General features: G+C 49.7%; 1 protein-coding gene across 1 annotated transcript; it reads right to left on the bottom strand.

Annotated features, from left to right (window-relative positions):
* Nucleotides 1-1,224: 1,224 nt before the first annotated feature.
* Nucleotides 1,225-26,646, bottom strand: LOC120403226 (NACHT, LRR and PYD domains-containing protein 1b allele 2-like). Its single transcript, XM_039534086.1, has 16 exons — nucleotides 26,108-26,646; nucleotides 14,128-14,337; nucleotides 12,498-12,560; nucleotides 11,721-11,927; nucleotides 10,783-10,944; nucleotides 8,248-8,313; nucleotides 7,921-7,983; nucleotides 7,357-7,413; nucleotides 6,799-6,881; nucleotides 6,383-6,447; nucleotides 5,460-5,683; nucleotides 4,725-4,984; nucleotides 4,050-4,175; nucleotides 3,552-3,693; nucleotides 3,013-3,054; nucleotides 1,225-2,003 (listed from the first exon to the last, which is right to left on the bottom strand). The coding sequence occupies exons 1-16, from the start codon at nucleotides 26,376-26,378 to the stop codon at nucleotides 1,747-1,749; spliced, it is 2,298 nt and encodes a 765-aa protein (XP_039390020.1). The 5' UTR covers nucleotides 26,379-26,646; the 3' UTR covers nucleotides 1,225-1,746.
* Between the last annotated feature and the right edge of the window lie 1,011 nt (nucleotides 26,647-27,657).

Here is a 27,657-nt window from a genome sequence, read left to right as displayed (position 1 = left end):
TAATTGTCTCCCTTTTAAGCCAGAGGACTAGTCTACACTGGCAACGCTAAAGTCCAACATCCACCTTGATTGAATTGACCTCGTTAGCACTACAAAAAGGAATATACCCTCATTGATATTCACCCCTTCTTCTCAACTGTTGGGAATGGGCCACATCCACCTTAATTGAATTGGCCTCGTTAGCACTGACCCCCCACATTTGGGAAGGCGACTCCCATCTTTTCAGGTGCTGTGTATTTATACCGGCCTCCTGTATTTTTCACTCCATGCAGCTGATGAAGTGGGTTCTAGGCCACGAAAGCTTATGCCCAAATCAATGTGTTAGTCTCTGAGGTGCCGCAAGGACTCCTCCTTGTTTATACTGAAATGTGTAAACAAGGGGAAAAGACACCGGGGTGTTGATTCCGCCTAGTCAGCTGGATTTGTTAGTACAATGGGAACCGAGAAGTGCAGGTAAAGTGTGACCTGGGAGCACACTGGAAGACTGTCTCAACCCCTATCTCAAGGCAAAGTCAAGCAACCAGTCGGGAGGGGCAAAGGGGGGAGGTATAAAACACTAAAAGATCAAAGAAATGTCTGTCCCTGACCGGGGCACTGCCTCACGCCTGACCCCTCCCATGGGGTGGGATGAAGACCCCCACACTCAAAATGGAACATGCCCCTAAGTTGTAAGGGGTGGGACTATGGGCCTGCATTGCAGGTATGTTTGGGCCTGCTAAGGAGGAGGAGGTGGGAATTGGGGAACAGGAATGGGGACACAGGCAAAGCTCTGCGGTGTCAGAGCCGGGAAGGGGGACACGGGGTAAACGCTCTGCGGTGTCAGAGCTGGGGACGGAACAGCGGGAAACAGACTCTGCCGGCGTGTAGAGCTCGGGATACGCTTGTTTGGAACTAACCCCACTAAGCATCGCATTGTCTGCGCTTTGGACTTCTGGTCTTTTGCTGCTTGCTGCCTGTGACAAGAACCAGGGAAGTGGGAGGGTTGAGGGAGAGCTCTCTAACACCTTCCAGCCTGGGACCAAACTTCCCTCAGTTCAAAGGGCTTCTCTTCCAGATGTGCTTCCGGGGTTTGAGATGGGGAGGGGGGAGAGGCCATGTGATGATGTCACTTCCCCACGTTTATACTTTCTTCCAGCTTGATGGAGAGATCTGTGCTGTGACGTGGGGCTCAGGCAGTCCCCATTGGCCAAGCAGTCTCCATTACATTTACATACCTGCCTTCTCAGAGAAGTCTCTGGAATAGTGGGTTGGATGTTGATGAGCCATTAATCGGCCATCTGGCTATGGATGGCTACTCCTTCGTTATAAGTGAAAGGGTGGTTGTGGGTGTGCCCAGCCTCACCACACATTTCAGTAACACATTCAGCAGTACTTCATAATTTCCCATACAATGGTAGCACACACAATCCAACAGGCTATTAATGTTCAGCAGAACAAGACTTTTAAAATGATACCTCACAAGGCATTCTCTGTACAAAACTTATAATAATTCCATGACTGTGGTGAATACAGGGGTTCCAGGGTGCTGCTTTTGAGGTACAAAGTGTCACAGCCAGGAAAGGTTTTAAGGAAGCAGAATGGATTTCCCAGTTGGGGACACTGGGTTTCACCCACCATGGGCAGATTAGTGCAGAATTGTCAAGGAGGAGGGTCTTGCACCTTCCTTTGAAGTAGCTGGTACTGGCCCCTGTCACAGACAGGACACTGAGCTAGATGGGCCCCTGGTGTGAGCCAGGGCAGCCAGTCTTACGGCCCCTTAAGCTCTCGGATGAGGAATTTCTGCTTGGCCTCCAGCACCTGGTAGAGCTGGTCCTTGCAGGCCCGGTTCCAACTCGGGAGCAGGTCGAAGAGCTTCCGCATTTTCTCCGGGTCCGTTCTCTCGGCTCGGATGCTCTGGTACTGCTCGTCGTCCAGCACGGTGCTGTACAGTTTATCCAGCACGCCGTCCACTTGGCGCACCCGCTGGATCAGCTGCTCTCGGTGCTGGTCGATGAAATGTTCTCCTGAGGGGAGAGAGAGAGAGAAGAGAATTGCTATTTCTCAGCATGCCGTGGAACAGTCAGACCTTCCGTTTCTCTAGGGCCTAATGGATTCCAAGCTTTGTACAAGATTTACAGGCTTCTGATGCAAGCATCCCATCACTCATTGCCACGGATTGCTCCCCCAGCCCTGAATTGCAGCTACCTCTGGGGTGGAGCACAGCAGCAGTGCTACAAAGGGATTGCTCACTGAGCACTGAAATGCACCTGTCTCTGGGGTGGGACATGGCAGCTATTTAGTAACAGTAGTGCACAAGGATCACCCCTGAAGTGCTGAATTCCAGCTGCCTCTGGAGTGGGGAAGGACAGAGAACAGGGGCTAGAATCGATCTTGCAGGTGAGTGCCCGAAACACTGTGTTATTGAGTCTTTCTCGTGGTCTCTCTTTGGTCCAATGACTATTCAAGTATTTTATAGACAATGGAACAGCTTCAACCAGAGACTAAAGGCTTCCTCAGAATAGACGGTAGCTTGGTGCTTAGGGTGCCCCACTGGGATGTTGGAGACCTAGGTTCAAATTCTTCCTCCAGAGCACAGATTTTAACCAAGGTCTCCCCATCCCAGGTGAGTGCTGTAACACTAGGTATAAGGGCTTAGAGCCCCACCCTAGTTTGTGAAGCCAGCCCTGCATTTCCTTTGCTTTATTAAAAAGAGCTGAAATCAAAACGTTTCAATTTCAGGTCAAATGAAACATTTAATTCGACCCGATATGAATTCCACCCCCACCTGGCCAGGTTTTCAGAGCTGCCAAAGCAAACAAACAAATCCATTATTCATGATCCAGAACAATCTCGCAACTTTCCAAGGTGGAGAGTCCCCAGGCTCCAGAGATTTCAAGACAAGTCGACATGCTGGGAGGATCAATAACGTGGACACCAAATGATCACAAAGGGTCAGGGCTTTCACAAGCATTTGGTGTCCAGAAGTGCTGGGATTGGAGAGCAGGTTTTGCGGCTCAGTGAATCCCTACTAACCTGTCTGCATTTGGGCAGATGAAACACAGACCATCACGTCTTCTGGAAGAGAGAAGGGAAGGGGAGTCAGGGGGCTGGAGCCAAAGGGTTTTGATTAATGCTGCTGCTGGTGGTGGTAGCATCCTAGCGGGGACTGTTCAAGCTGATTGGTTAAAGTCACATTGTAGTTAATGTATTTATTGCCACCATGTTGCAGCAAAACATCCATCCATCGCTAGCCCCTAGGGTGCTGGTTTATTTAACTAGCTACATCTCCGGATCCTCATATGCTGATCTGGCTAATCTAACTAATCGTATTTCACTGGCTGCTGGTCCATCTATTCATCTGTCTATCCATCTCCATCCACAACTATCCAGCCCTCCATCTCCATATTCACCACTCTGTGCATCCATCCACCCACCCACATGCACTTACCCATCCACCCCCAGACACACCCATTCATGCCTCCATCTGACCATTCACCATTCCATCTCTCCACCCATTGCCCCCCATCCCCCTCACACACTTCTGTCCCCATCTCCTGCCGGGCTGAGCCTACCTGGTCTCACCAAGGCCTTCCAGATCGGTTCCCCTTCTATCTTTTCCAGCAGGCTGAGCTGCAGCCCCTCCTGCATGTCCCGGGTGTAGATCTCCAGGTACGGCTGCTCCAGCTTGGGGCCCAGATAGCAGAACTCCAGCTCCTGATGGGAAGGGAAGATGGTCCATTAGGAATGACCCTGCCTGAGCCAGCAAACCCTGCCTGAGCTCCCCCCTACACTTCATTTCCTGCAGCGCAGTGAGGGCGCGCCATGCTGGGGCATCAGGTCAGCATTGGTTGTGAGGGGAGAGCGCCCCCTACTGAGCCTTTCCCTGCTCCCTACAGCACAGTGCCCCCCAGTGCCACCGTGAGGTACTGAGGTAAAAAATGGCTGTGAGGGGACAGTGCCCCCTACTGAGCCCCTGCCCTGCTCCCTGCAGCACAGCGCCCCCTAGGGCAACATTGGGACCGAACAGAGTAAGGACTTGAGGGGCTGGTGATTTTAAGCCTGTCACTCACCTCAGGTATCACCTCAAGCTGGGATGAGCTGGACACCACACAACAGGAGCCAAATTTCAAGGGCTTGGTCCTGGAAGGCTTGTGCACACGCACCGAGGGGCATTTGGACTCATGGTCACTAACGGCCTGTAGGGCACAAGCAGAGCCATGGCTGGGGGATACAGGCAGAGCCCTGTGTACAGGTTCCTGCCATCAGGGTCCTGCTTCCCCTGGCCTTCCCGCACAGCCGCCCCCAACGCGAGGGAAAGGTTGGCTTGTGTTAAGGCACTGGGCTGGGACCCAGGGGAGCCGGGTTCAGCCCTTGGCTCTTCCACAGACTCCCTGTGTGGCCTTGGGCTAATCTCTCTGGGCCTCAGTTTTCCATCTGTGAAATGGGATGAATAATCCTCCATTGATCTATTTAGATTGTTAACTGCTTGGGGCAGTGACTGTCTCCCTTGATGGGTCAGTGCAGTGCCTGGCACAAGGAAGGCCCAGATCTGGGTTAGGGTCTGTGCAGCATCTGGCACAATGGGGGCCCCTGATCTGGGTCGGGGTCTATGCAGCGCCTGGCACAATGGATTTCCTCTGCTGCTCTGTGGGCAGTGCCTGCATGCCCTGCTATCTGCTTTCCCACACTCTAGGCTGACCGGTGGCTCTGACTCCCCCGGGTGTGTGCGGGCGGTTCCCGGTTACCTGTCTCAGGGAGCGGTCGTTGGGGATCAGGTAGAGGTGCAGGGTTGTGTTCGCAGCCCTGAGTGCCCGGTAGAGCACTGCCAGGGAGTGGACTTTTGCCTGGCATTTAGACTGTATTTTCCTCCAGAGCACGCCCAGAGGGGAGAAGCTGGGGTTCTGCAGCACGGTGTGGAATGGCCTCACCCTTGTTGGCTCCTCCAGGGTCATCTCCCCGTCAACGAAATGGGCGATTCGCATCCGGGAGGCATCGACCTCTCCCCCTGTGGGTGGATTATACAGCAAACAAAGGTGAAGCGTGGATAGGTAAGCAGAGTGGCCAGGTGGGAGCTAGGACTCCTGGGTTCTGTCCCTGGCCCTGAGAGGGGAGTGGGGTCTGATGTGTTGGAGAAGTGAAGGCTGGGAGCCAGGACTCCTGGGTTCTGTCCCTGGGAGAGGAGCACAGGCTGGTGGGTGAGAGCAGGAGCTGGAGGCCAGGATTATGAAGATCAGGAGACGCTCTATGATTCGAGCTGTTTCAGGCTGTGATGTAGCTAAAACCCTGATTGGTCTAAGATTACAACTCACAGTGTCACCGTGGGTCCGACTCAGGAGACGGTGGTTATGGGTCAGTGTGAGTCTGGGTTCAGTGGCTGGGTTTCTAGGGTTACCATTCCCACGGTGATTGCAAGCACACCGGCACCTGGGATTGGCATTACCACGCACAGTTATTGCTACATTGATTATTTCCAGCCATACCCGCGAGGCACAGGAAGTGCGGGAGGTGAACGGCTGCCACAGGCCCGGCCGGTTCCACCTGGATGCTGAACAAAGGGCCGGCCACCATCCATTGCTGCTTCTCAGATGCTCTTAGATGTCGATCCCAGGAGTCATATTCGTACTGGATGGTCACAGCTGCCCTCACCTCGAACCCCAGTTCGGTTTCAGAGCAAAGGAAGGAGCCTGCCCCCGGGAGGTGAACCCTGCACAGTGCAGGGAGAAAAGGGTTAAACAGCACTGGCTAGAACCATCTCACGTCCTTTTCCAACTGACCCCAGGTGCCCTCACATTTGTCCCCTTAACTCTGCCTCCAGCTCAAGCCTGTGCTTCGATATCAGGGTTACTCTGTAACCAACAACTGAAGTTGGGTGACAATGAGAGCACTTGGCCCTTCTGAGACCTGTCCCTCCGAGGAGCGAAGGAGAGTCAGGCTAAATGAGTGGATTCATTATGCTCCTCCATGACCTCCCTGTCACGTATGGGAACACTGTGTCCCCATTTGGGGAAACTGAGGCACAAGAGGAGCAGTGACTCGTCCTAGGTCTCTCAGTGAGGAAGTGACAAAGTTGAGATTAGAACCCACGTCTCCTCAGTCCCAGCTCCCCTGCTCTGACCCACTTAACCCCCACTCCCCTCTCGCTGCTGGGGCTAGAACCCAGGAGTCCTGATTCCCAGCCCCTGCCCCTCAGCTCTGACCCAGTAGACCCCACTCCCTTCCTAGAGCTCTCAAGACTCCTGGTTCATTCACCCCCTGCTCTGCTCTACCCATCCACACGAGCATCTCTTTACATGGAGCCCACCCCTATGGGACGCTGCGCACTCCCTGTGATAGGAGCTGACCTGTGCTCCCAGACACTGCTGCGGAGAGGGGGTGACACCGAACTCCCAGGCCCAGCTCTCACCTGTACGTCTCCTGCTTCCCATCTGGGCCCCGAACAGTCTCAGGGTGTATTTCTTCTGGAAGATCCTAGAACACAGGAACTGGCGTTAACTCAGCCTCACTGGGGATTTCCCACTGCAGAGCCCTTTGCAAAAGGAACCTGGGCAGCTGTGGCCGAGTGTTCAGCTGGGGGCTGTTTCTGTGGCCTGGGACCCTGGCAGAGTGGCTGGGAGGGGGGAATCTGTGTTCAGCTGGATTCCAGCCCCACAGGCAGTCATTCCCCAGGGGTGTTTCCCAAGTGGCCGAGATGCCCTAGCCCTGAGCACTGGTGAAATACTCAGAGGTACGGCTGAGGGCAGGGAGAGAAAGAGAGAAGGGAAGAGGTGGTAGATGGACAGACAGACAGACAAGGATCTGAGTGATCCCACAATTCTTTACCTCCTCTCTGGGACACAAGTCACATTTGTCCTGTCCCCAGGGGTCCCTGCTGGGATCCTCACTTGGGCTGGTGTCTCCTGCAGCTGAGAGAGGGAAAGGCGCTTTCATATCTCACATTCTCCCAGTGTTGAATAAGGAGCCCCCATCCCCTGTGCAGAGCAATGGGACCTGGGCATTTCCATCAGCAAACTCCCCTGCGGATGGGTCTGTTCTGTGTGTCTGCCCGGCCCTGCCGCTGCCGCTCTGCGTAGAGTGCGGGGCTCGCAAGGCCCGTGGGGAGGGCTCTACGCTGGGTCAGAGGGTGGGGTGGGAAAGACGGGGTCAGGGAGGGGGATCAGGGCATAAAGGGGAGAGGACCGGGAAGGATGTGGGGGAGAGGAGACCCCAGAGCGATCCTGCAGACAGTGGAGATTAAACCTGATGCAGGTGCTGGGGGCAGAGAGAAGGTCTGATCAGGGGACGGTCAGAGCCACAAGTGGACATTTGGTTTCTCTCTGCTCCACCAGAAGCGAGGCCCTTCAGACCACCCGCCACCTGGTCCATTTCACCCTCACTCACCGGCAGCCCCAGCCGCAGCCCCAGCAGAGAGAAGCAGGGTCTGTTCGCAGATGATCCCTGGGGAGGGATGAATTTTAATAATGTCAATAATGTTGTCATCATTTATTTCCCAGGCCTCTTCCATCCCCAACTGCTTTCCAGGGATACATGTGCAGCCACCTCTGGGCTGGGACACAGCAGCTGTGTAACTGCCTCACAGCAACGCTGCACAGAGGTAGCATCTCCAGTGCTGAAGCACAGCCACCTCTGGTGGGTGAGAGCTGCACAACATCGTCGCACAGGGAACGTTCACTGAGCAGTGAAATGCAGCTGCTTCTGGGGTGGGGCGCAGCAGCTTGCTAACAGCCGCACGGTGACACTGGGGGTTAGGGGCCGGCAGTGAAGGAGACTCCTGAACCTACTGGACTCAGTGGCTGTGCACATGCCTAGTTGCTTGTACAGAATTATGGTTGCCAGGAATACGGTGGCCCCAGTGGCCCTGGGAGGGCAGAAGAGCCTCTGGATGTGATGGGCCAGTGCGTAGGGTAGAAGCTGAGGAGCAGAGCTATGATCGGTGCCGCCCACCTTCAGCTTCAGCTGTCCCTGCCGCAGAACTAGGGGGGGTCTCATCCTCTTCATCGAAAAATCCTGCGGGGCAAAACAGAGGGAAAGGGCCAAAATGCTGAAAAAATTAAGCCACATTCTGACCTCAGTGACCGTGGTGTAAATCTGGAGCGACCCCACTGGTGTCAATGGAGTCAGGGCCGGATTCTGATCTCGCTGACCCCAGCTTCCCTTAGGGGAAAGTCCAGCAGGGCAGAGGTGAGACGCAGCCCCCGGCGCTGTCATTGGCCACGCTGCAGCGAGTTCCCACTGGGCCCGTTCCATCCCTCTGGGCAACGCCGGACTCACCTGCTGATGCCAATACTGGGGTTTTATCAAAGATTAAAGCACACTCTTCCTCGTAACTTCCACGTCCTGTGGATGAGAGAGACCAGTAGTACTTGGCTGTTCATCAGTAGATCGCAACGACTTCACTGCTTAGCTTGCCAGCCCTTTGGGGGTGGGACTGTCTTTTTGTTCTGCGTCCATACAGCACCTAGCACAGAGGGATTCTGGGCCAGGACTAGGGCTCCAAGGAGCCAGGATAATACTAATAACAAAGTACATCAGAAGAGCTCAGGGGGGAAAATGACAGAAATGGATCAATCCCCCCCCCCCTTTTTCTTCATGAAATTAATAGAGAGCAGGTTTAAAACAAACAAAAGGAAGTATTTTTTTCACACAACACACAGTCAACCTGTGGAACTCCTTGCCAGAGGATGTCGTGAAGGCCAAGACTATAAAAAGATTTAAAAAAGAACTAGATAAGTTCATGGAGGACAGGTCCATCAATGGCTATTAGCCGGGATGGGCAGGGAGGGTGTCCCTAGCCTGTTAGCCAGAGGCTGGGAATGGGTGACAGGGGATGGATCACTTGATGATTACGTGATGCTCATTCCTTCTGAGGCACCTGGCATTGGCCGCTGTTGGTAGACAGGATACTGGGCTAGATGGACCTTTGATCTGACCCACTATGGCCATTCCTATGATCTTGTGTTCATTCAAACTCAAAATGTTGTTGAACTTTGACACATTTTATCCAGCAGGACTTTTAGTGCTGACCATGACCCTGACACCAGTTGTTTGGTTGAAAACCAGAAAAAAGCTATAATGGCAAGAGCTTTTCTGATGCAACGTTTTTCTGTCGAGTGATGCCCGTTCATTGGAACTGAAATTGCGCAGATTTTGGCACCTTTTTGGAAGGAGGACGTGGAGGAAGAGGCTGAGGTCTGAGTTTCAAGCAAAATGGAAGGTTTGCAAAAATTTCCATTAAGGGAGGTTTGGCAAAAGATTTTGGATTTGATTCCGATTTGGAACGGAAATCAAGGGTCAACCTCATGCAGAATTTCACAAAATGGACATTCCCATTTCCAGCTGGTTCTAATGATGGCTTTAAAAAATTCTTCCATTTTTTCTGGTCAAAATGCCAAGTAAATTTTTAAATCCAAATTTTGAACTCTGGAAAAATTCCGACCGAGCTTCAGTTGAGTGATTAAAGCCGCGGCTCTCAACATTTTGAGACTTCTGTACCCCTTTCAGGAGTCTGATTTGTCTTGTGTACCCCCAAGTCTCACCTCACTTAAAAACTACATCAGACATAAAAATACAAAAGTGTCAGCCACTATTCCTGAAAAATTGCTGACTTTCTCATTTTTACCATATGATTATCAAATACATCAGCTGGGGGATCCTTCCTGGCCCTTGCGGGCAACCAGCTGAAGTCCAAAAGCATGAGATTGGATTCAAGTCCATTTACCTTACTGTGGAGGTAATTGGCTGGGACAATGAGGTCAGCCGCCCGGGGCATATGGGAGGACTATGACTGGGTGGGAGAGAGGCAAACGGCCAATCAGAGCAGAGGAAAGAATATCCAGGGTTGACCATGTAGCAGGCAGATGCCACTGACATGGGGCACTGGTGGTGACCAGGCTTGGGAGCAACTGCGGCTACATGTGAAGGGATGTGATGTTATCTGATTGAAATATGAACTGGGGACATTGGTTTTAAGAACCACTTATCCCTATACGGAGTGCTGCTGGTGGTGATACAGGGAACTGGAATATCTGAGGGAATTGCTCCTCTGACTTCTTGATAGCCAGTGCGATGAGACAGAAGTTCTTTTTGTGGGTGCTGGTTGGGTGTATCTTATAAGTGGAGGGCCACCAGTCTTGGGCTGGGCCTGTCCTGTTTCTTGGCAGTTCGTCCTGAATTGGATACTCTCAGCAATGTCCCCACTAGAGCACATCTGTTTACTGGGGGTCATTCCTGTCTTCAGAGCAGGCTCCTCAGCTGAGCCCGGCCCCTCCATCTGCTCCCAGGATGGGAGGGGGAATCTATGCCTTTAAAGGGGAGCCCTCCAGAGCCCATTTGGCTGCAGGGACCTTGTGCCCCAGACATAGGCGCTGACTCTGTGGGTGCTCTGGGGCTGGCTCACCCATGGAAAAAAAATAGTGGGTGCGTAACACACCCACCAACCAGCTCTGCCTGCTCCCTCCCTGCGCCTCCTGTCCGCCACTGATCAGCTGGACCAGAGGAGATCCCGCTGCCTGTCATGGGCTGATGGCTGGAGAGGTGGGGAGTTCACTGATCTGGAGGCCCTGTGCCCAGCTGGGTCACTCTGAAAGCAGAGGGAGAAGAGGAGGTGGCATAGTTGTCTGTGAGGTGGTGTCCAGCCCTCGGGGATCCACCCCACTTTGTCACCGCTTCACCCACGGATGCAGTCACAAGACACCCAGCTCACGCCCCTGGGGATCTGGGGCAAGAATGGGGCAGACTCAGGGGCCCAGCTTGTCTGGTATCCCACCCAGGGGAGCTCCCTGCCCAGTAACTGCTTTCCCAACACACCTGCCCTCCCACCGAGTGCCTCCAGCTGAAGGGGAGCAGGTTTCTTTTTCTTCCCTGTCATCTGTGTGACTTTTCCCACGGCCCCAGGTCCCTTTGACATGCTGGTATAAACAGACTCCTCCTGCGGGTGATGCACAGTGCTCTCGGAGCCTTGGGGGAAGGCTGCTTCCACCGCAGGGTTCAGGCAGAGAAAGAGAGAGAGAGAAAAGCATCAAAGAATGGGCCCATCTAGCCCGGCCTCCCGCCTCCTCCCTACTGCCCTGGATCAGACCCCTGGGCCCATCCAGCCCCCTACATCAGAGCAATGGGCCCATCTCGCCTGGTTGCCCCTGCCAAGACCCAGCGAGTCCCACCCTGGGATGCTCACTGCCCAGACGCTGCTTTTCCAGCACAGCCTCCAACCAGCCCTAGAGCTCTTTCCACGACGTCCACCCCTGCGTGTCGTCTTTCAGGCCACCAGCCGCAGCCAGCGGGGACATCCCCATGCGCTGTTATAATGGGCCATCCCCTCCTCCCCGTCGTTCTCCTCCCCCAGCTCCTCATTCTCCTCCGCCTGGGGACTAGCCCCACCGCTCTGGTTGTACAAGGGGTCCAGGTCTGTAGCTGGGTCCCGAGAGAATGAATGCATCAAGCAATAATCCCTTCTAGACTGGTAATCCTCCCCCTGCCCTCCCAGATTAGACCAGCGGGCCCATCTAGCTCAGTCTGCCATCTCCTGACCCCCCAAACTTCCTGCTGTCCTCATTTGGAGAGGGGCATGATGGATGCTTAGAAGACACACAGCAATGCCACACGGCACCGAAATGCAGCGTCCTCTGGGGTGGGGCACAGCAGCTGGCTAACAGCCGCCCAGTGACAGGGTACCGACAGGAGTTCGGGACAGGAAGTGAATGAGAATCCTGAGCCAGGAAAACCGTGCCCTGGCCAGCTGCACTCACTGCCTGCGGCGGCCTGACGCTGCTTCCCCTTCTTGCCCGTCAGCTTCCTGAGCCACTGCGGAGGTGTAGGTAGAGTCATGCTGGGGAAGATGCTCTTCATCCTCACTGTGCGTCCTGAAAATCTGCTCTCGGGCACCACCAACCCCATATCCCGCAGCACGTTGGTGTTAGAGGGCTGTGAGGCAGGGCCCTGTTCCCTTATGGGGTCTGGAGGGAGACATAGACGGAGCGCGTCACACACCCCGCCCAGTACCTTCCCCCAGCCCCCGACTAATGGCTCACCTAGCCTGGGTTCCCACCCCGCCTCTGCTGCCCCAGATCAGACCCCTCGGCCCATGTAGTCCAATATCCCTCCCCCCTTTTTTTGCTGTCTTGATTCGGTGGGGTGTGATGACTGTTTAGAAGCCACGCAGCAAAGCCACACAGCATTGAAATGCAGCTGCCTCCAAGGCGGGGCAGCTAGTTAACAGCCTCACAGCAATGGTGCACAGGGATCGCTCACCTGCTGCTGGCAGCCACCTCTGGGGTGGGGCGCGGCAGCTGGCTAACTGCCGCACAGTGACCGTGCACAGCTTGGCGTTTGGGACAGGATGTGAACGAGAAGCCTGAATCCAGTCGATTTTAGGCTGTACGTAGGCGTAGTTACTTGTACAGAGTTGTGGGTGCCGGGAGTAAGGTGGCCCTGTTAGTACTGTGAAGGCAGACACACTTTTTGCTGCCATGGGTCAGTGTGTAGGTGAGGCAGACAGAAGCAGGGCTATCGTCAGCGCTACCCACCTCCTGCCGCCTCTGTCCCTGTACTAGACTTGGGGGTGGATCGAGTCTCTTCACTGAAGGATCCTGAGAAGAAAAACAACAAGCCACTGAATATCTACTGAAAAATGGGAGCCAAATTGTGATAGCAGTGACCCTGATGTAAAACCGGAGTGAATCCACTTTCAGCAATTGCGTCAGGGTTGGATTCTGAGCTTGATGACCTCGGGGTAACTCTGGAAGGATCTGGTCCCAAGCAGGCAGGGCCAGGTGGGCATTGCCTGGTCTAGGGTTACCATACGTCCGTATTTTCCTGGACATGTCCAGCTTTTTGGTTCTTAAATCGCCGTCCGGGAGGAATTTTTAAATATCTAAAAACGTCCGGGATTTTGACATTATTATTTTTCCCCCAAGAAGAGTTGATCATTCAAGAACAAGAGCGAATGTTGACCACCTGAGAAAGAAAGTGAATGCGGATCAGTCGCGCGAGTGCCGGCTTTTTCCCTCTAGCTCCCAGCACTTGCACCGCCAAACAGCTGTTTTGCGGGGCTGGGAGGGAGGGAGGAGGCGGGGAATGCGGCGTGCTCAGGGGAGGAGGCGGGGTCAGGGTGGGGATTTGGAGAAGGGGTCCAATGGGGCAGGGAGGGGGCGGAGTTGGGGCGGGGACTTTGGGGAAGGGGTTGGAATGGGGGCGGGGCCGGAGGCTCCCGTGGAGTGTCCTCCGTTTTGAATGTTCAAATATGTAACCCTGGCCTGGTCCTCACCCCCTTTCCCAGTTGCTGCTGCAGGGCAGCCTGTGTCTCTCTCCCTGGCCCACGGGGGAGCATCCCCCCACCAGCGCCTCCCCCTGGTTCCCCACAGCTAACTGATTGGTGCCATCGGCTAGGTCATCTAGGCACTGATGCGGTCGCCTACAGGCATCACTTTACAGCCGGTCAGGAGTTTTTCCATGAGACCCTTTTTTCCCAGTGACAATAAAGCCTTGTTTGTTAGTAATGAGAACTGCCAGGTTTTCCGGTTCGAACTGTCTCTCCGTTTCCAAATCTTAGCTAATTAGACTTTCGAAAAAAGGAGGTGGGGCCCACCCACTCGAAGAGCAAGAGGAATCCAAACCAACCTGAAATGTCCCGAGGGACCGGAACGGAAAAAGTGTTTGGTTTTTCACTCTGCAGACATTTTTGAGATTTTGCTGTCTCATCCCAATGGGGACGGGAAAACGTACTCGACGGCTGGAAAATCTCCAGGGGATGGGAAAACCGTGGCCTGGCCAGCTGCACTCACCGCCTGGGGAGGCCTGATGCTCAGGGCCGGCTCTAACATTTTTGGCGCCCCAAGCAAAAACAAGGAGCGCCGCCCCCCCTCCGAGCGTCACACTGCCCAAGGCCCCGCCCCCTGAGCGTCACCCAAGCCCCGCCCCCCGAGCGGCGCCCCGCCCAGTCCCCACCCTGAGCATTGCCCTGCCCACGTCCCCGCCCCGAGTGTCATGCCCCCAAGCCCCGTCCCCGAGCGGCACCGCCCAGTCCCCACCCTGAGCATTGCCCCGCCCACGTCCCCGCCCCACCGAGCACCGCCCCAGTCCCCGCCCCAACACGGCACCACGCCTCCTAAGCCCCGCCTCCCAGCGCCACCTGGCCAAACAAAAACAAAAACAAACCCCGGGTGCCGCCCCCTCCCAAGGTACCGCCCCAAGCAGGTGCTCGGTATTCTGGTGCCTGGAGCCGGCCCTGCTGATGCTGCTTCCCCTTCTTTCCTGTCAGCTTCCTGAGCCACTGTGGGGCCAGAGGCAGGCGGGGGAAGGATTTTGCCTTGTCCAACTCAAAGTCTGAAAGACTCCGCATCAGCAGCTCATCGAGGACCTCAGAGCCTACAAAGAGTCCAAGAAGGTGTGTGTCATACACAGGGCCTAGTACCTGCGCCCCATGCACCCTGAGGCCTGATTGGCCCTCTAATTAATGGGCCCATCTAGCCTGGGTTCCTGCTCCCTCCCTGCTGCTCCAGATCAGAGCCATAGGCTCATGTAGCGTAGTATCCAACCCCGCCCCCTCCCCCACACACTTCCTGCTGTCTTGATTTGGTGGGGTGTGACAGCCACTTAGCAGAGACACAGTGATGCTAAACAGCATTCGAATGTCGCTATCACTGAGGTGAGGCTGCTGGTTAACAGCCACACAGCAATGGTGCACATGAATCACTCATCTTAGTTTAGCAACAAGAAGAAGGTCAAGGAAAGTGTGGACCCCTTACTGAGCGAGGGAGGCAACCCAGTGACAGAGGGTGTGGAAAAAGCTAATGGACTCAATGCTTTTTTTGCCTCTGTCTTCACCAACAAGGTCAGCTCCCAGACTGCTCCACTGGGCAGCACAGTATGGGGAGGAGGTGACCAGCCTTCTGTGGAGAAAGAAGTGGTTCGGGACTATTTAGAAAAACTGGATGAGCACAAGTCCATGGGGCCAGATGTGCTGCATCCAAGGGTGCTAAAGCAGTTGGCGGATGTGATTGCAGAGCCATTGGCCATTATCTTTGAAAACGTATGGTGATCAGGAGAGGTCCTGGATGACTGGAACAAAGGCTAATGTAGTGCCCATCTTTAAAAAAGGGAAGAAGGAGGATCCGGGGAACTACAGGCCAGTCAGCCTCACCTCAGTCCCTGGAAAAATCATGGAGCAGGTCCTCAAGGAATCAATTCTGAAGCACTTAGAGGAGAGGAAAGTGATCAGGAACAGTCAGATTCACCAAGGGCAAGTCATGCCTGACCAACTGAATTGCCTTCTATGATGAGATAACTGGCTCTGTGGATGAGGGGAAAGCAGTGGATGTGTTATTCCTTGACTTTAGCAAAGTTTTGATATGGTCTCCCACAGTATTCTTGCCAGCAAGTTAAAGAAGTATAGGCTGGATGAATGGACTATAAGGTGGATAGAAAGCTGTCTAGATCGTCGGGCTCAATGGGTAGTGATCAATGGCTCCATGTCTAGTTGGCAGCTGTTTCAAGTGGAGTGCCCCAAGAGTCGGTCCTGGGAATGGTTTTGTTCAATATCTTCATTAATGATCTGGAGGTTGGCGTGAACTGTACCCTCAGCAAGTTTGCAGATGACACTAAACTGGGAGGGGTGGTAGATATGCTAGAGGGTAGGGATAGGATACAGAGGGACCTACACAAATTAGAGGATTGGGCCAAAAGAAACCTGATGAGGTTCAACAAGGACAAGTGCAGAGTCCTGCACTTAGGACGGAAGAATCCCATGCACTGTTACAGACTAGGAACCGTGTGGCTAGGCAGCAGTTCTGCAGAAAAGGACCTAGGGGTTACAGTGGATGAGAAGCTGGATATGAGTCAACAGTGTGTCCTTGTTGCCAAGAAGGCTAATGGCATTTTGGGCTGTATAAGTAGGGGCATTGCCAGCAGATCGAGGGATGTGATCATTCCCCTCTATTCAACATTGGTGAGGCCTCATCTGGAGCACTGTGTCCAGGTTTGGGCTCTACACTACAAGAAGGATGTGGAAAAATTAGAAAGAGTTCAGCGGAGGGCAACAAAAATGATTAGGGGGCTGGAGCACATGACTTATGAGGAGAGTCTGAGGGAACTGGGATTGTTTAGTCTGCAGAAGAGACTAATGAGGGGAGATTTGATAGCTGCTTTCAACTACCTGAAAGGGGGTTCCAAAGAGGATGGATCTAGACTGTTCTCAGTGGTAGTAGATGACAGAACAAGGAGTAATGGTCTCAAGTTGCAGTGGGGGAGGTTTAGGTTGGATATTAGGAAACACTATTTCACTAGGAGGGTGGTGAAGCACTGGAATGGGTTACCTAGGGAGGTGGTGGAATCTCCTTCCTTAGAGGTTTTTAAGGTCAGGCTTGACAAAGCCCTGGCTGGGATGATTTAGTTGGGATTGGTCCTGCTTTGGGCAGGGGGTTGGACTAGATGACCTCCTGAGGTCCCTTCCAGCCCTGATATTCTATGATTCTATGATCTGCTGTTGAAATGCAACCACCTCTGGCGTGGGGTGTGGCAGCTGACTAACAGCTGCACAGTGACAATGCACAGAGCAAAGTTTGAGACAGGATGTGAGCGGTGTGAAAGTAGAATAAATTATATTGTAAAAATAAGAATGGATTAAAGAAATGTTGTATGTACCTTTAAGCAGAAATAAGAAATGTTGAAATACAGGTGCCAGGAAAAGAAACATTAGGCATAAACAATGGTGCTAATGGCAAAACATTAACAGAAGATGGGTAGTAGTTAGTAAGGGAATAAAATATGCATGCCTAGCCCAGGTAAACTTATCTGATTCTGCTCCCTTTGTTATCTTGTTAAGTTCTCATCCTTTTATCTGTATAAATAAGATAGTTTGTGTCTTGCATGGGGCTCACATTATCTGGGTGTTATTAGCAGAGCGCTGTGCTAATAAAACAGAGTGGTCTGACAAACTGTGAGTCCTGAGTCTAACTTTGACAATTTGGAGGTTCCACCGAGATGGCAACCGTCTTCACTGGGGCTGTGTGATTCCTGACTGTTTTTGTAGGACGACCGTGGAAGCCGGCACCTGGGCATTTGGCCCGAGCGGTCCTCCACCAGAACGGAAAGGTGCACGACCACAGTGAAGTCTACGCCATTGAACCTGTTGGTTCCCACTCTGTTCTGGTAGGGATCCCGGGATCTGACATCAGGAATCTGGTCAGGTAATTATTTCTGTGTTTTGTCCGGACTGAGGACTGTCCTGTCTCTGTGTCTATCCGTCCTCCTGTGGAGTGTTTGAGTCTGGGTGCCATCTCCGTCCGGGGATCGGCCGACCAAGGGGTTCCTGTCCCCGCGGTCTGAGTGAGTGGAATCTGCACAATCGCAGCCGCACCACACTTTGGGTAAAAGCCTTGGTGTGAAAGCAAGGGCGATTGAGGCAGTAGCCTGTGGGCTCCTTTTGTGTGTTGCTCTGACGAACCCGAATTTCCTTCTTGTGCGATTGGTGTGTGAAGTCCTCCTGTATGGGTAACCAGACGTCTAAGTCAGGACAGTTCCCTAAACGAACGCTGGCTCATTTTATATATTTAGGATGGGTCCAGACTCCTGTAAGAAGGGTCCGGACTCCTGTAAATTTCTGGAAAAATGGTCTAGGCTAACTCAGGGGGATCCCAAAACTCAGTGGCCACTGTTAAAATCTTGGAACAAGACCGAGTGGACGTCTTAAATGACAAACTCGGCCAACCTAAAACTAAATTGGCTAAAGAAGAGGTTAATTGTTTCATTCAGTGGTGGGAAGAGGCAAATCGTAGCTGGACAAAATAAAAAAAAACCTCGCCTCTCTCAAATATTAAAATAATAAGTTGAAAGGTTTATTAAAAGCCTCCTCTCCCACCACCAGACCGAGCGCTCCCCTTTACCCCGTTCTCAAAAACCCACCCCGGATCGATCCAACCCCCTTAATACTCCCATCTCATTGTAAAAAGGACAAAAAGCAGGATCGGGCCCAGAAAAGCAGGCAAGCAACAGATAAAAAAAAAAAAAACTGAAAAACAGGTTGGAAGCCCTAAGGGCATAGTGTTGGCAGTAAGAAAAGCAGTAATTGCAGGCATGAACCCCTGGAACAATACTTAAAATGGTGAAATCTGAGGTGATAAAGGTGTTATTTTGGGAGATAAACAAGTGATTTATGGAAAGAGAGTGAAAAGTTAACTCTACAAAGGCTGGAGAGAATTAAGCAGTTAAACTTTGTGAAAATGTTAAAAAGGACCATGTTAAAGAGAGAATTCTTGGTTTCTTTGCAGCCATTCTGAAGGGAAAATGGGCCCTTTTCCAAAAGAATGCCTGTAAATAATCCAAATATATATAGAGCTATGTAAAAACAAAGCAGTGTAAAGGAATAGAAAATGTGTATGTATCTATTTGTCTGTCAAAATATGTAAAGTTCTAAGAAGCTAAACCAGCACATCTGGTTTGTAAAACTCCTGTTTTGTAGGTGTAAGATAAATTGGTTTTGTTTTTGTTTTTAATGCCACTAAAAATTCATTTGACTCTTAATTCAAAGTTGCAAAACTGACAGACCTTTTTGCAAGACACAGGTAATTAGTGTTGTTTGGCTTTGGGATTTAGCATTTAACCCTTAAGGGGTAACTTGATTCTTTATAAAATTTAAAATGTTTTTTTAAATAAAAACCAAGTCATGGCTGCAATAGGGCAGTCAAAATCAGGAGAATAGGGAGAGATTCTGGAGTCTTTTTGTTTGGTTGGTTGTTGTTGTTGTTTTTTTGTAACAATAGCAGATAAGAGCTGTAGTGAAAGAATAAAAAAAAATAAAAAAATTAACAGTGCCCCTCTGAAGCAACAGCAGAGGTGAGGTGCACAAAACAAAAAGAAGCAATGTTAAAAACACTGAGCCTTAAAATGGCTCTGTGTAATCAGACTGTCACTTTTGATAAGGGTACATGAAAACTCTATAAGAAAAAAAAAACAACAGTTACATCGTATGTAAAAATTGATATGGCTAATGTTTAAAAAAAAAAAAGTTGTAATATAGAAGGAATGTGCTTTTTCCCTAGGACATGTACAGTGTATATTGTAAAAAGGGGTAAAAGAAATACATATGAAATATGCTACTGAATTAAAATCCTATTAGGGCTCCAAAAAGGAGCCGCAATAGACTGTTTTCTTTTTCAGATCTCTGTGTGTTTTGTAAGCAGGAGTTGAAAGTGGAAAGAAATCAAAACTCTGGTGGAAGTTGATTGTGTCCCTTTTAAGACAGAGTCTCTGAGCTCTGCTGATGGCTTTGAATCCAAAAGCCAAGCCTATGTTGATGCAAATTACCTAACTGATAAAGGAAGGTGAAAACTGCCAGCACAAAAGAAATTGCCTAAATAAAAGACATGGTATAACAAGATCCCTTTAAGAGATTTGATGCTAAATGTTACTGTTAATATTAAACATTGAAATAAATTTAATGTTAGTAACTACCCCTGTAACAACGTATAGTGTGTATGATTTTTGGAAAAATCCTTGAAGGTAATATGGTAATGATGCTTCTCAGCTATTACCTGTGAATAAAACTTAAAACTTAACACAGCAGGAAAAACATTACAAACTTAGTCTGCTATATAAGAGGAAAAACTTGAGGTCCACCACCTCATGAATTTAATAACTAAACAGTGGAATACTTTCCCCATAACTCTTAAAAAGTAGAACCCATTAAAACCTGGCCTGCCTATAGAACAAAAAAACCACAGGAAAATATGGGGGTAATTCCTCTGTTTTGCCGGCAATCAGCCAGGGTATTTGTAAAAGAAAGGAATCTTTTAAGCGACAATCAATGCCACCCTGAAAGGGGTAGAAAAATGTTTTTTGTCTTTTAGAAAATCAGAAATGAAAGTTAAAAAAAACATCCTGTGATAGCTATGGAATGTACTGAAATGCAGATATTTAGAACATAAGATGTTTTGGGTAATATCAGAAAATATTAAGGTTTTGATGCATCTGTTAAATCAAAGGAAAAGATTATTGTTTAATACCTATCAATATAACTGGATGCAGTATGTCTCCAGTACGGTAAGACAAAATTTGTTAAGTGAAGAAATTGTTGTTAAAATTGCACACCAACAGGCTCTGGAAGCAAAGATATGGAAAGTTAGCCCACTCCACAGATTGCACCTGAGATCCTTCTGGCTACCTCAGACCTCAAGCCAGTGGGCTGGGAGGAAGGGAAACTATTGGACACTAGAGGTTGTACCAAGTGGACTCCTCAAAAGTGGGTATGCTTATCCATGCCTGTTGCTCCAAAGCCCTGTAGTAAAGACACCTCACTAGGATCCTGTATGTGGGATAAAATTAATAATTAGACCAAAGTATTGTATAACGGGCAATGTGTGTGTTAATTCTTGGAAAGAAGTGTTTTAAAAGGATAAAAGTGTTAGCAACCCACCAGTAGACGAATGTACATGTAATGTAAGTACTGTGTTTACCAATAATCACATTTACTATTTGCCACAACCAAAAAGTCTCAGCTTACTGTAAGCACTGATTTAGCTGAGTTCTCTATCAGTCTTGGCATTGAATGGCAAACAGTTACCCATTATCTGTTTAAAAAGGTAACATAGTTCCTAAAACAAACAAACAAAACAATGTGGGAAACAGAACCATTCATATTATCTGGATGGTCTCCCACAACTACTGGCATACTAATGTTACTACCCCTAATTGTTTTTGGTTTTAAATTGTATGTGTTTAATTAAAATGTTTAAAATATGCTGGTAAATAAAACAAATGTATGCAAAGCTAAAGCCACAGGCCCAAATCACCTCCCAGTATTTTACTACATAAGAAGTGACACTGGCGATTGATAATCTTAGTGTCAAAAGGGGGATATGTAGGAGCTGGACTTTATAATGTATAATTTGATTTAGGAGCTGGACTTTATAATGTATAATTTGATTTCATCCTGCTAGCCACCCTTTTTGAATAGCAGAAAGAAATGACCCTCTGGGACTATAAAATTCTGTTTTCCCATATGCATTACAAATTGGGCCCTCTCTAAGGGCTTGGCTACACTTACAAATTTACAGGATTCTCTATTGTGTCTATGTTAAGTAAATTAGAGAAACATTGAAGGCCTGTGTCTCAATGTAAATTGTCTTGGTTATTCATTGTAAAACTTAGCAAGGTTTAATTTGCAATGCCTTTTTGCTCGATATAAAATACTACTGTTTGTATTCTCAATCTGTTTGTGTGAATGAGGAATGAATGCATCAGGAAAAGATAAGGTGTGAAGGCCATTGTTATAGCCAGAGTCAAGGAAAGAAGCAAAAAGACTTAAAGAGTATCAAAGAATCATCAGGCACTGCTTACTACCCAGACGGCTGTTAAACTGTCTGGCATCCGCAGCATGAATACATGCTTTGCCGTGTAAGAATGCACCACCCCAGCGAACCAATCATCACCTCAGGACCACGCAGAGTCAATTTTGACTCCAGAAGATGACGTAGAGGAACAGCCTGCAATACCTTACAATCTACGTTCTCGAAAGGGTTGCCAGAAGCAGACGACTACCTAAAGCAAGGCCCAAGAAAAAGCAGTAGTGAGCCTAGCGCCTGCTGCCTGGTGGACATAAAACTGTGACTACAGTTCCCTCAGTTGAGGTTGTCAGAACCAGAAGGGCCCTGCCTCCAACATGTGGTGCCTGTTCCTCGGCTGTTGGTGTCTGAAGGTGTGGGAGTCCACAATGACAATTCTTTTATCCAGCAGCAAGTGTGGATAGCTCAGACCCTTAATATTTCTAAATGCTGGGTCTGCAGCCACATCCCAGCCCACTGTCAAACTGATGTTCCTGTCCTGGCTATCCCACTCAATTCCCCAGACCTCACTGGAGGACCTCGTCCGTTTAATACAATATGGAACAGTAATGACACCTGGGAAGAGACTATTGGCAGTTCCTTTAACCCACTTGGGGGAGTAATACACCGGGCAAAAAGGCTCCTGAGGTTAAAAGAAGTAGTTAAAATAATGGCAAATAAAACTGGAGAAAGTTTTAAGAGCCCTGGCCAAAGAAACAGGGGCGGTCCGACAGGTGGCCCTCCAAAAACCGTCAGGCATTGTACATAGTGCTGGCGGCCAAAGGAGGGACCTGTGCTCTCATTGGAAAACAATGTTGTGTGTTTATACCTGACGATACCAATGAGGTAATAGATCACGCTAGCCACTTAGAACAAATCGCATATCTTCCCCATGAAGAGCCGAGTTCTTTATGGAAGTGGCTAAGTAACCTGTTCAATTTCTCTGGCATAGGAAACTGGTTGTTTCAGGAAGCCCTGACTATCCTGTTTGGAATCCTAATAATTTTTGTATGTTTTCAGTTAGTCTCCTGTTGTACCCAAAATTGTGTAAGGCATGCCACTCAGGTGACTGCCCCAGAACAGAGTGCTAATACAATAATTTTAAATATTGCTAATGAACAAAGAGATAAAAAAACGGTTAATATGTAAAACCCAGTAAAATTTTGGTCATGGCGTAAGCTTGACCAAAAGGAGGGATTGTGAAAGTAGAATAAATTATATTGTAAAAATAAGAATGGATTAAAGAAATGTTGTATGTACCTTTAAGCAGAAATAAGAAATGTTGAAATACAGGTGCCAGGAAAAGAAACATTAGGCATAAACAATGGTGCTAATGGCAAAACATTAACAGAAGATGGGTAGTAGTTAGTAAGGGAATAAAATATGCATGCCTAGCCCAGGTAAACTTATCTGATTCTGCTCCCTTTGTTATCTTGTTAAGTTCTCATCCTTTTATCTGTATAAATAAGATAGTTTGTGTCTTGCATGGGGCTCACATTATCTGGGTGTTATTAGCAGAAGCGCTGTGCTAATAAAACAGAGTGGTCTGACAAACTGTGAGTCCTGAGTCTAACTTTGACAGCGGGAATCTTGAATCAAGTAGATTTTAGGCTGTACATGGGCCTAGTTACTTGTAGAGCGTGTGGCTGCCAGGAGTAGCACTGGGAAGGGGGACACATTTTTGCTGCAGTAGGCCAGTGCGTATGTTAGATGGAGAAAAGCAGAACTCCCCTGCGGTCACTGTGTGAGCAGCAGAGCTAGGGGTGGATTCAGCTTCCACTGATCAATCCTGAAAAGAAAAACAAAATGCGACTGACATTCTGAAAAATGTTAGCCAACTTCTGAGCTCAGTGACCCCTGGTGCGAATCTGGAGTGAGCCTCCTGGTGCCAATGGAGACAAGACTGACCTGGATTCTGATCTCAGTCACCACAGTGTAAATCTGCTGAGTGGAGGTTGCAGGGCGTGATGGTGGGGATAGTGGTGTAGAGAAGAGGTTGCATTGGGCAGGTGGGTGGGTTGTGGTGGGCAGAGTGCAGGTGATGGGGCGGGTTGCAGTAGGCAGAGTGCAGGTCACTCTGGGGTGATGGGGGGTGTAGGGCAGACTGGACGTTGTATGGCGTCACACAGACCTGGTGGGATGTGTGATGACTGGAATATTGCTCTAGAGGGGTTTAGCTTGTTCAGGAAGGCCGGGCAGAGAAAAAAGAACGACAGGGTTCCATTGTACATCAAGAGTGTATACACTTGTTGTGAAGTCCAGAAGGAAGCGAGAGGTAGAGGAGCTGAAAGTCTCTGGGTCAAGATAAAAGGGGTACAAAGTAGAGGTGATGTAGGGGGTCTTCTATAGACCCCCAGATTAGGAGTAGGGGGTGGATGAGGCATTTCCAGAACAAATAACAGAAATACCCAAAATACAGAACCTGGTAGTCATGGAAGACTTGAACTCTCCAGCCAGCTGTTGGAAAAGTAATACAGGAAAACACAAGCTGTTCAATAAGTTCTTGGCATGTATTGGGGAAACTTTTTGATTCAGAAAGTGGAGGAAGAAACCAGGGAGACAGGTGTTAGAGACTTGATTCTGTCCAACCAGGAGGAATTGGTTGTGAATCTGAAGGTGGAAGGCAATTTGGGTGAAAGCGGCCGTGAAAGAATAGATTTCACAATCCTAAGGAAAGGAAGGAGCGAAAGCAGCAGAATGAGGACAATGGACTTCAAAAAAGCCGACCAACAAACTCAGAGAACTGGTAGGTGAGGTCCCCTGGGAAGAAAAGCTAAGGGAAAAAGGAGTTCAGGAGAGCTGTCAGCTTCTTAAGGAGACCGTATTAAAGGCACAACTATCACGATGAAAAGAAGAGAGAAGAAGAACAACAACAGACCATTATGGCTTCAGGAGGAGGACTTGAATGACCTGAAAATCAAAGAGGAATCTCACAGAAATGAGACACATGGACGAATTGCTACAGAGGAGCACAAGCATGTAGGGAAACAATCAGAAAAGCTAAGGCACAAAATGAGTCACACCTGGCAAGGGACATAAAAGGCAGAAAGATGAGGTTCTTAAGAAAGACGAAGGAAAGTGTAGGTTCTCCAGTCCATGGGGAAGGAGAACTCATAGTGGATGGCATAAAAAAGGGTGAGGTGTTTAATGTCTATTTTGCTTCAGTTTTCACTAAGAGGTTAATGGTGACCAGATACTTAACAAAATTAATATTAACAGCCAGAGGAAATGACCGCAACCCCAAATAGGGAAGGAAGCACTTAAAGAATAGCTAGATAAGTTTCAGGTTTTCAAGTTAACAAGGCCTGATGAAATTCACCCTAGGGTACTTCAGGAACCAGCTGAAGCAATCTTGGGACCATCAGCAATTATCTTTGAGATGCCCTGGAGGACAGGTAAGGTTCAAGAGGACCGGAAAAGGCCCATCGCAATACCTGCCTTTAAAAAGAGGCGCAAAGGGGACCTGGGAAATTATAGAACTGTGATACCTAGAAAGAGACTGGAGCAAATTATTAAACAATTGGTTTATAAGCACCTAGAGGAGAACAGGGTTATAAGGACTAGCCAGCAGGGATTTGTCAAGAACAAATCATGACAATTGACAACCCAACCAAACTTCCTTCTTTAACAATATTACTGACCTAAACAGCTGTGGGGGAAGCAGGCGGCCATGATATATTTTGTTTTTAGTACATCGTTTGATAAGGTCCACATAACATTCTCATAAGTGAACTAGGGCTAGATGAAACTACTATAAAGTGAATGCACAACTGGTTGAAAGACTGTACTCAAAGAATAGTTATGAATGGTTCGCTGTCAAACTGGCAGAATGTATGTAGCGGGGTCCCGCAGGGGTCTGTCCTGGGTCCTGTTCACTATTTTCATTAATGACTTGGATGATGGAGTGGAGAGGATGCTTAGAAAATCTGCAGATGACCTCAAGCTGGGAGCATTTTGGAGCATGGGATTAGAATTCAGAAGGGCCTTAACAAATTGGTCTGAAAGCAATAAGATGAAATTCAGTGAAGACATGTGCAAAGAAGTACACTTTGCAGGGAAAAGTCAAATGCACAACTACAAAATGGGGAATAACTGGCTTGGGTGTAGTACTGCTGGAAAGGATCTGGCTGTTATAGTGGGTCACAAATTGAATACAAGTCAACTCTGTGATGCAGCTGTGAAAAAGGCTAATATTCTGGGGTGTATTAACAGGAGTGCTGTGCGTAAGACATGGAAGGTAACTGGCCTGCTCTACCTAGCACTGAGGAGGTCTCAGCTGGAGCACTGTGTCCAGTTCTGGGTGCCCACCTTAGGAAAGATTAGGACAAATTGGAGAGAGTGCATGGGAGAGCAACAAAAATGATCAAGTATCAGAGGGGTAGCCGGGTTAGTCTGGATCTGTAAAAGCAGCAAAGAATCCTGTGGCACCTTATAGACTAACAGACGTTTTGCGGCATGAGCTTTCGTGGGTGAAGACCCACTTCTTCGGATGCAAGAAGAAGTGGGTATTCACCCACGAAAGCTCATGCTGCAAAACGTCTGTTAGTCTATAAGGTGCCACAGGAGTCTTTGCTGCTTTTAAAAATGATCAAAGGTTTAGAAAACTTGACCTACAAAGAAAATTTAAAAAATGGGGCATGAGAAAAGAAGAGTGAGGGGGACCTGATTACAGTCTTCAAAGATGTGACGGGCTTTTATAAGGAGGACAGAGATCAGTTGTCTGTGTCCACCAAAGACAGGACAAGAAGTAATGGGCTTAATCTGCTGCAAGAGGCACCGGGGACCCACTGGGTCAGGTCTCTTCCTGCCTGGTAACTCACCAGCTGCGCTTGAGACATCCGTGGCCGTTTGTTCTGCATTGCATACAGCCTGTGCTAGTAAAGCCAGCTGCAACCCGTACTCCTCCCCGTAGTAGCTGAGCAGCAGCTCGGCCAGGGCCCCCGGATCGGCTCTCTCCAGCAGGGCCTGGGGGATGCGCTGGTATCCCTCCTTCAGTGGTATTTTGCTCAGCTTCTCTTTCCATCTCTGGAGCTCGTCCTTCCCCAGCCCTGCCAGGGTCTGCAACAGGCGGTGTCTCCCCGTCCCCTCCATGCCGTCTGCGGCCCCCTGGGAGGGCAGCGGAGCCAAGCAGAGAAAGAATCAGGAAGCTGCACCAGGCAGTGCTGGAAGCGATTGCTCCACTTTAACCAACCCCGTTGCCACAGACCCCTGCTCCTCCGGCCTGTTCCGCTCTCTGCTCCCCACAGCGCAGCCTGATGGCTCTGCTCTGCTCCCGCCAGCCCCTCCTCCTGCCACCAGCTGGAGAGGAAGATCGCAGCCCCCTTTGCACACGCCTGATGCAGCCTGGCCAGAAGTTAGGGCTCTCCTCTGTCCACGCTGCCTGCCAGCGGCTACAGCAGCTTAAACCAGCAGGAGGAACCGATCCAGTGATCCTAAAGGGAAAGCAGATTTAGGACAGGATTCAGTTACGCCGGGTTCAATAAACCCCGAATCCTGCTGTGACTCCATTAACATCAGTGGGGTTATTCTGGATTTATACTGGGGTCACTGAGGTCTGACTCCATTGGCATCTTGGGGCCACTCCACATTTACACTGGAGGCTGCACAGTCACATAAGAAGGAAAAATTCTTACCCTGAACAGCAATAGACAAAGGATTATCGTCTCCAGTGTACAGGTGGGGAAACTGAGGCATCCGGAAATTCCCACGTGCTAAGTGGGCTGGTTCTGGGATACTGAGAAGATGACCCCCAGCTCTGGTATTTCCACCATCCTTGTGGATCCAGTCTGCTGACGCAGCGGATTTAGCTACTGCAAGGGTGAAGACTGTCTGTGCAGGAGGCGGGGCCTTTTCAGGCCCCAGATGGTGGAACTCACTGCCCCTGGAATGAATTGCTAGCACACACCCCACTGCTGTCCAGCCCTAGTGCATAGTGAACAAACTCCTGCAGTCTTCACTGACAATTTCACATCACTAGGGCCCTACCAAATTCACAGTCCACTTTGGTCAATTTCACAGTCATAGGATTTAAAAAATAGTAAAATTCATTATTTCAGCTATTTAAATCTGAGATTTCATGGTGTTGTAACTGTAGGGGAGGTTGTGGTGGGGGGGGGAGGTTTGCAAGGTTATTGTAAGTGAGGGTCATGTTATTGCCACCCTTACTCCTGTGCTGCTGCTGGCAGCAGCGCTGCCTTCAGAGCTGGGCGGCCGGAGAGCGGCAGCTGCTGGCTGAGATCCCAGCTCTGAAGGCAGTGCCGCTGCCAGCAACAGTGCAGAAGTGAGGGTGGCATGGTGTGTTATTGCCATCCTTACTTCTGCGCTGCTGCCTTCAGAGCTGGGGACCTGGCCAGCCGTCACCGCTCTCTGG

This window comes from Mauremys reevesii, linkage group 4 (genome assembly GCF_016161935.1).
Source record: "Mauremys reevesii isolate NIE-2019 linkage group 4, ASM1616193v1, whole genome shotgun sequence".
NCBI lineage: Eukaryota > Metazoa > Chordata > Testudines > Geoemydidae > Mauremys > Mauremys reevesii.
The sequence above is the reverse complement of the archived record's forward strand: the minus strand, read 5'-3'. Positions and strand labels throughout refer to the sequence as shown.

Coding starts and splice junctions, on each gene's coding strand:
- LOC120403226 (XM_039534086.1), bottom strand. CDS start 26,378: ATGGAGGGGACGGGGAGACACCGCCTGTTGCAGACCCTGGCAGGGCTG. Junction 6,448..6,798: donor ACTTGTGTCCCAGAGAGGAG/GTAAAGAATTGT, acceptor CCTGTGTTCTAG/GATCTTCCAGAAGAAATACA. Junction 5,684..6,382: donor GGGAAGCAGGAGACGTACAG/GTGAGAGCTGGG, acceptor TGCACTGTGCAG/GGTTCACCTCCCGGGGGCAG.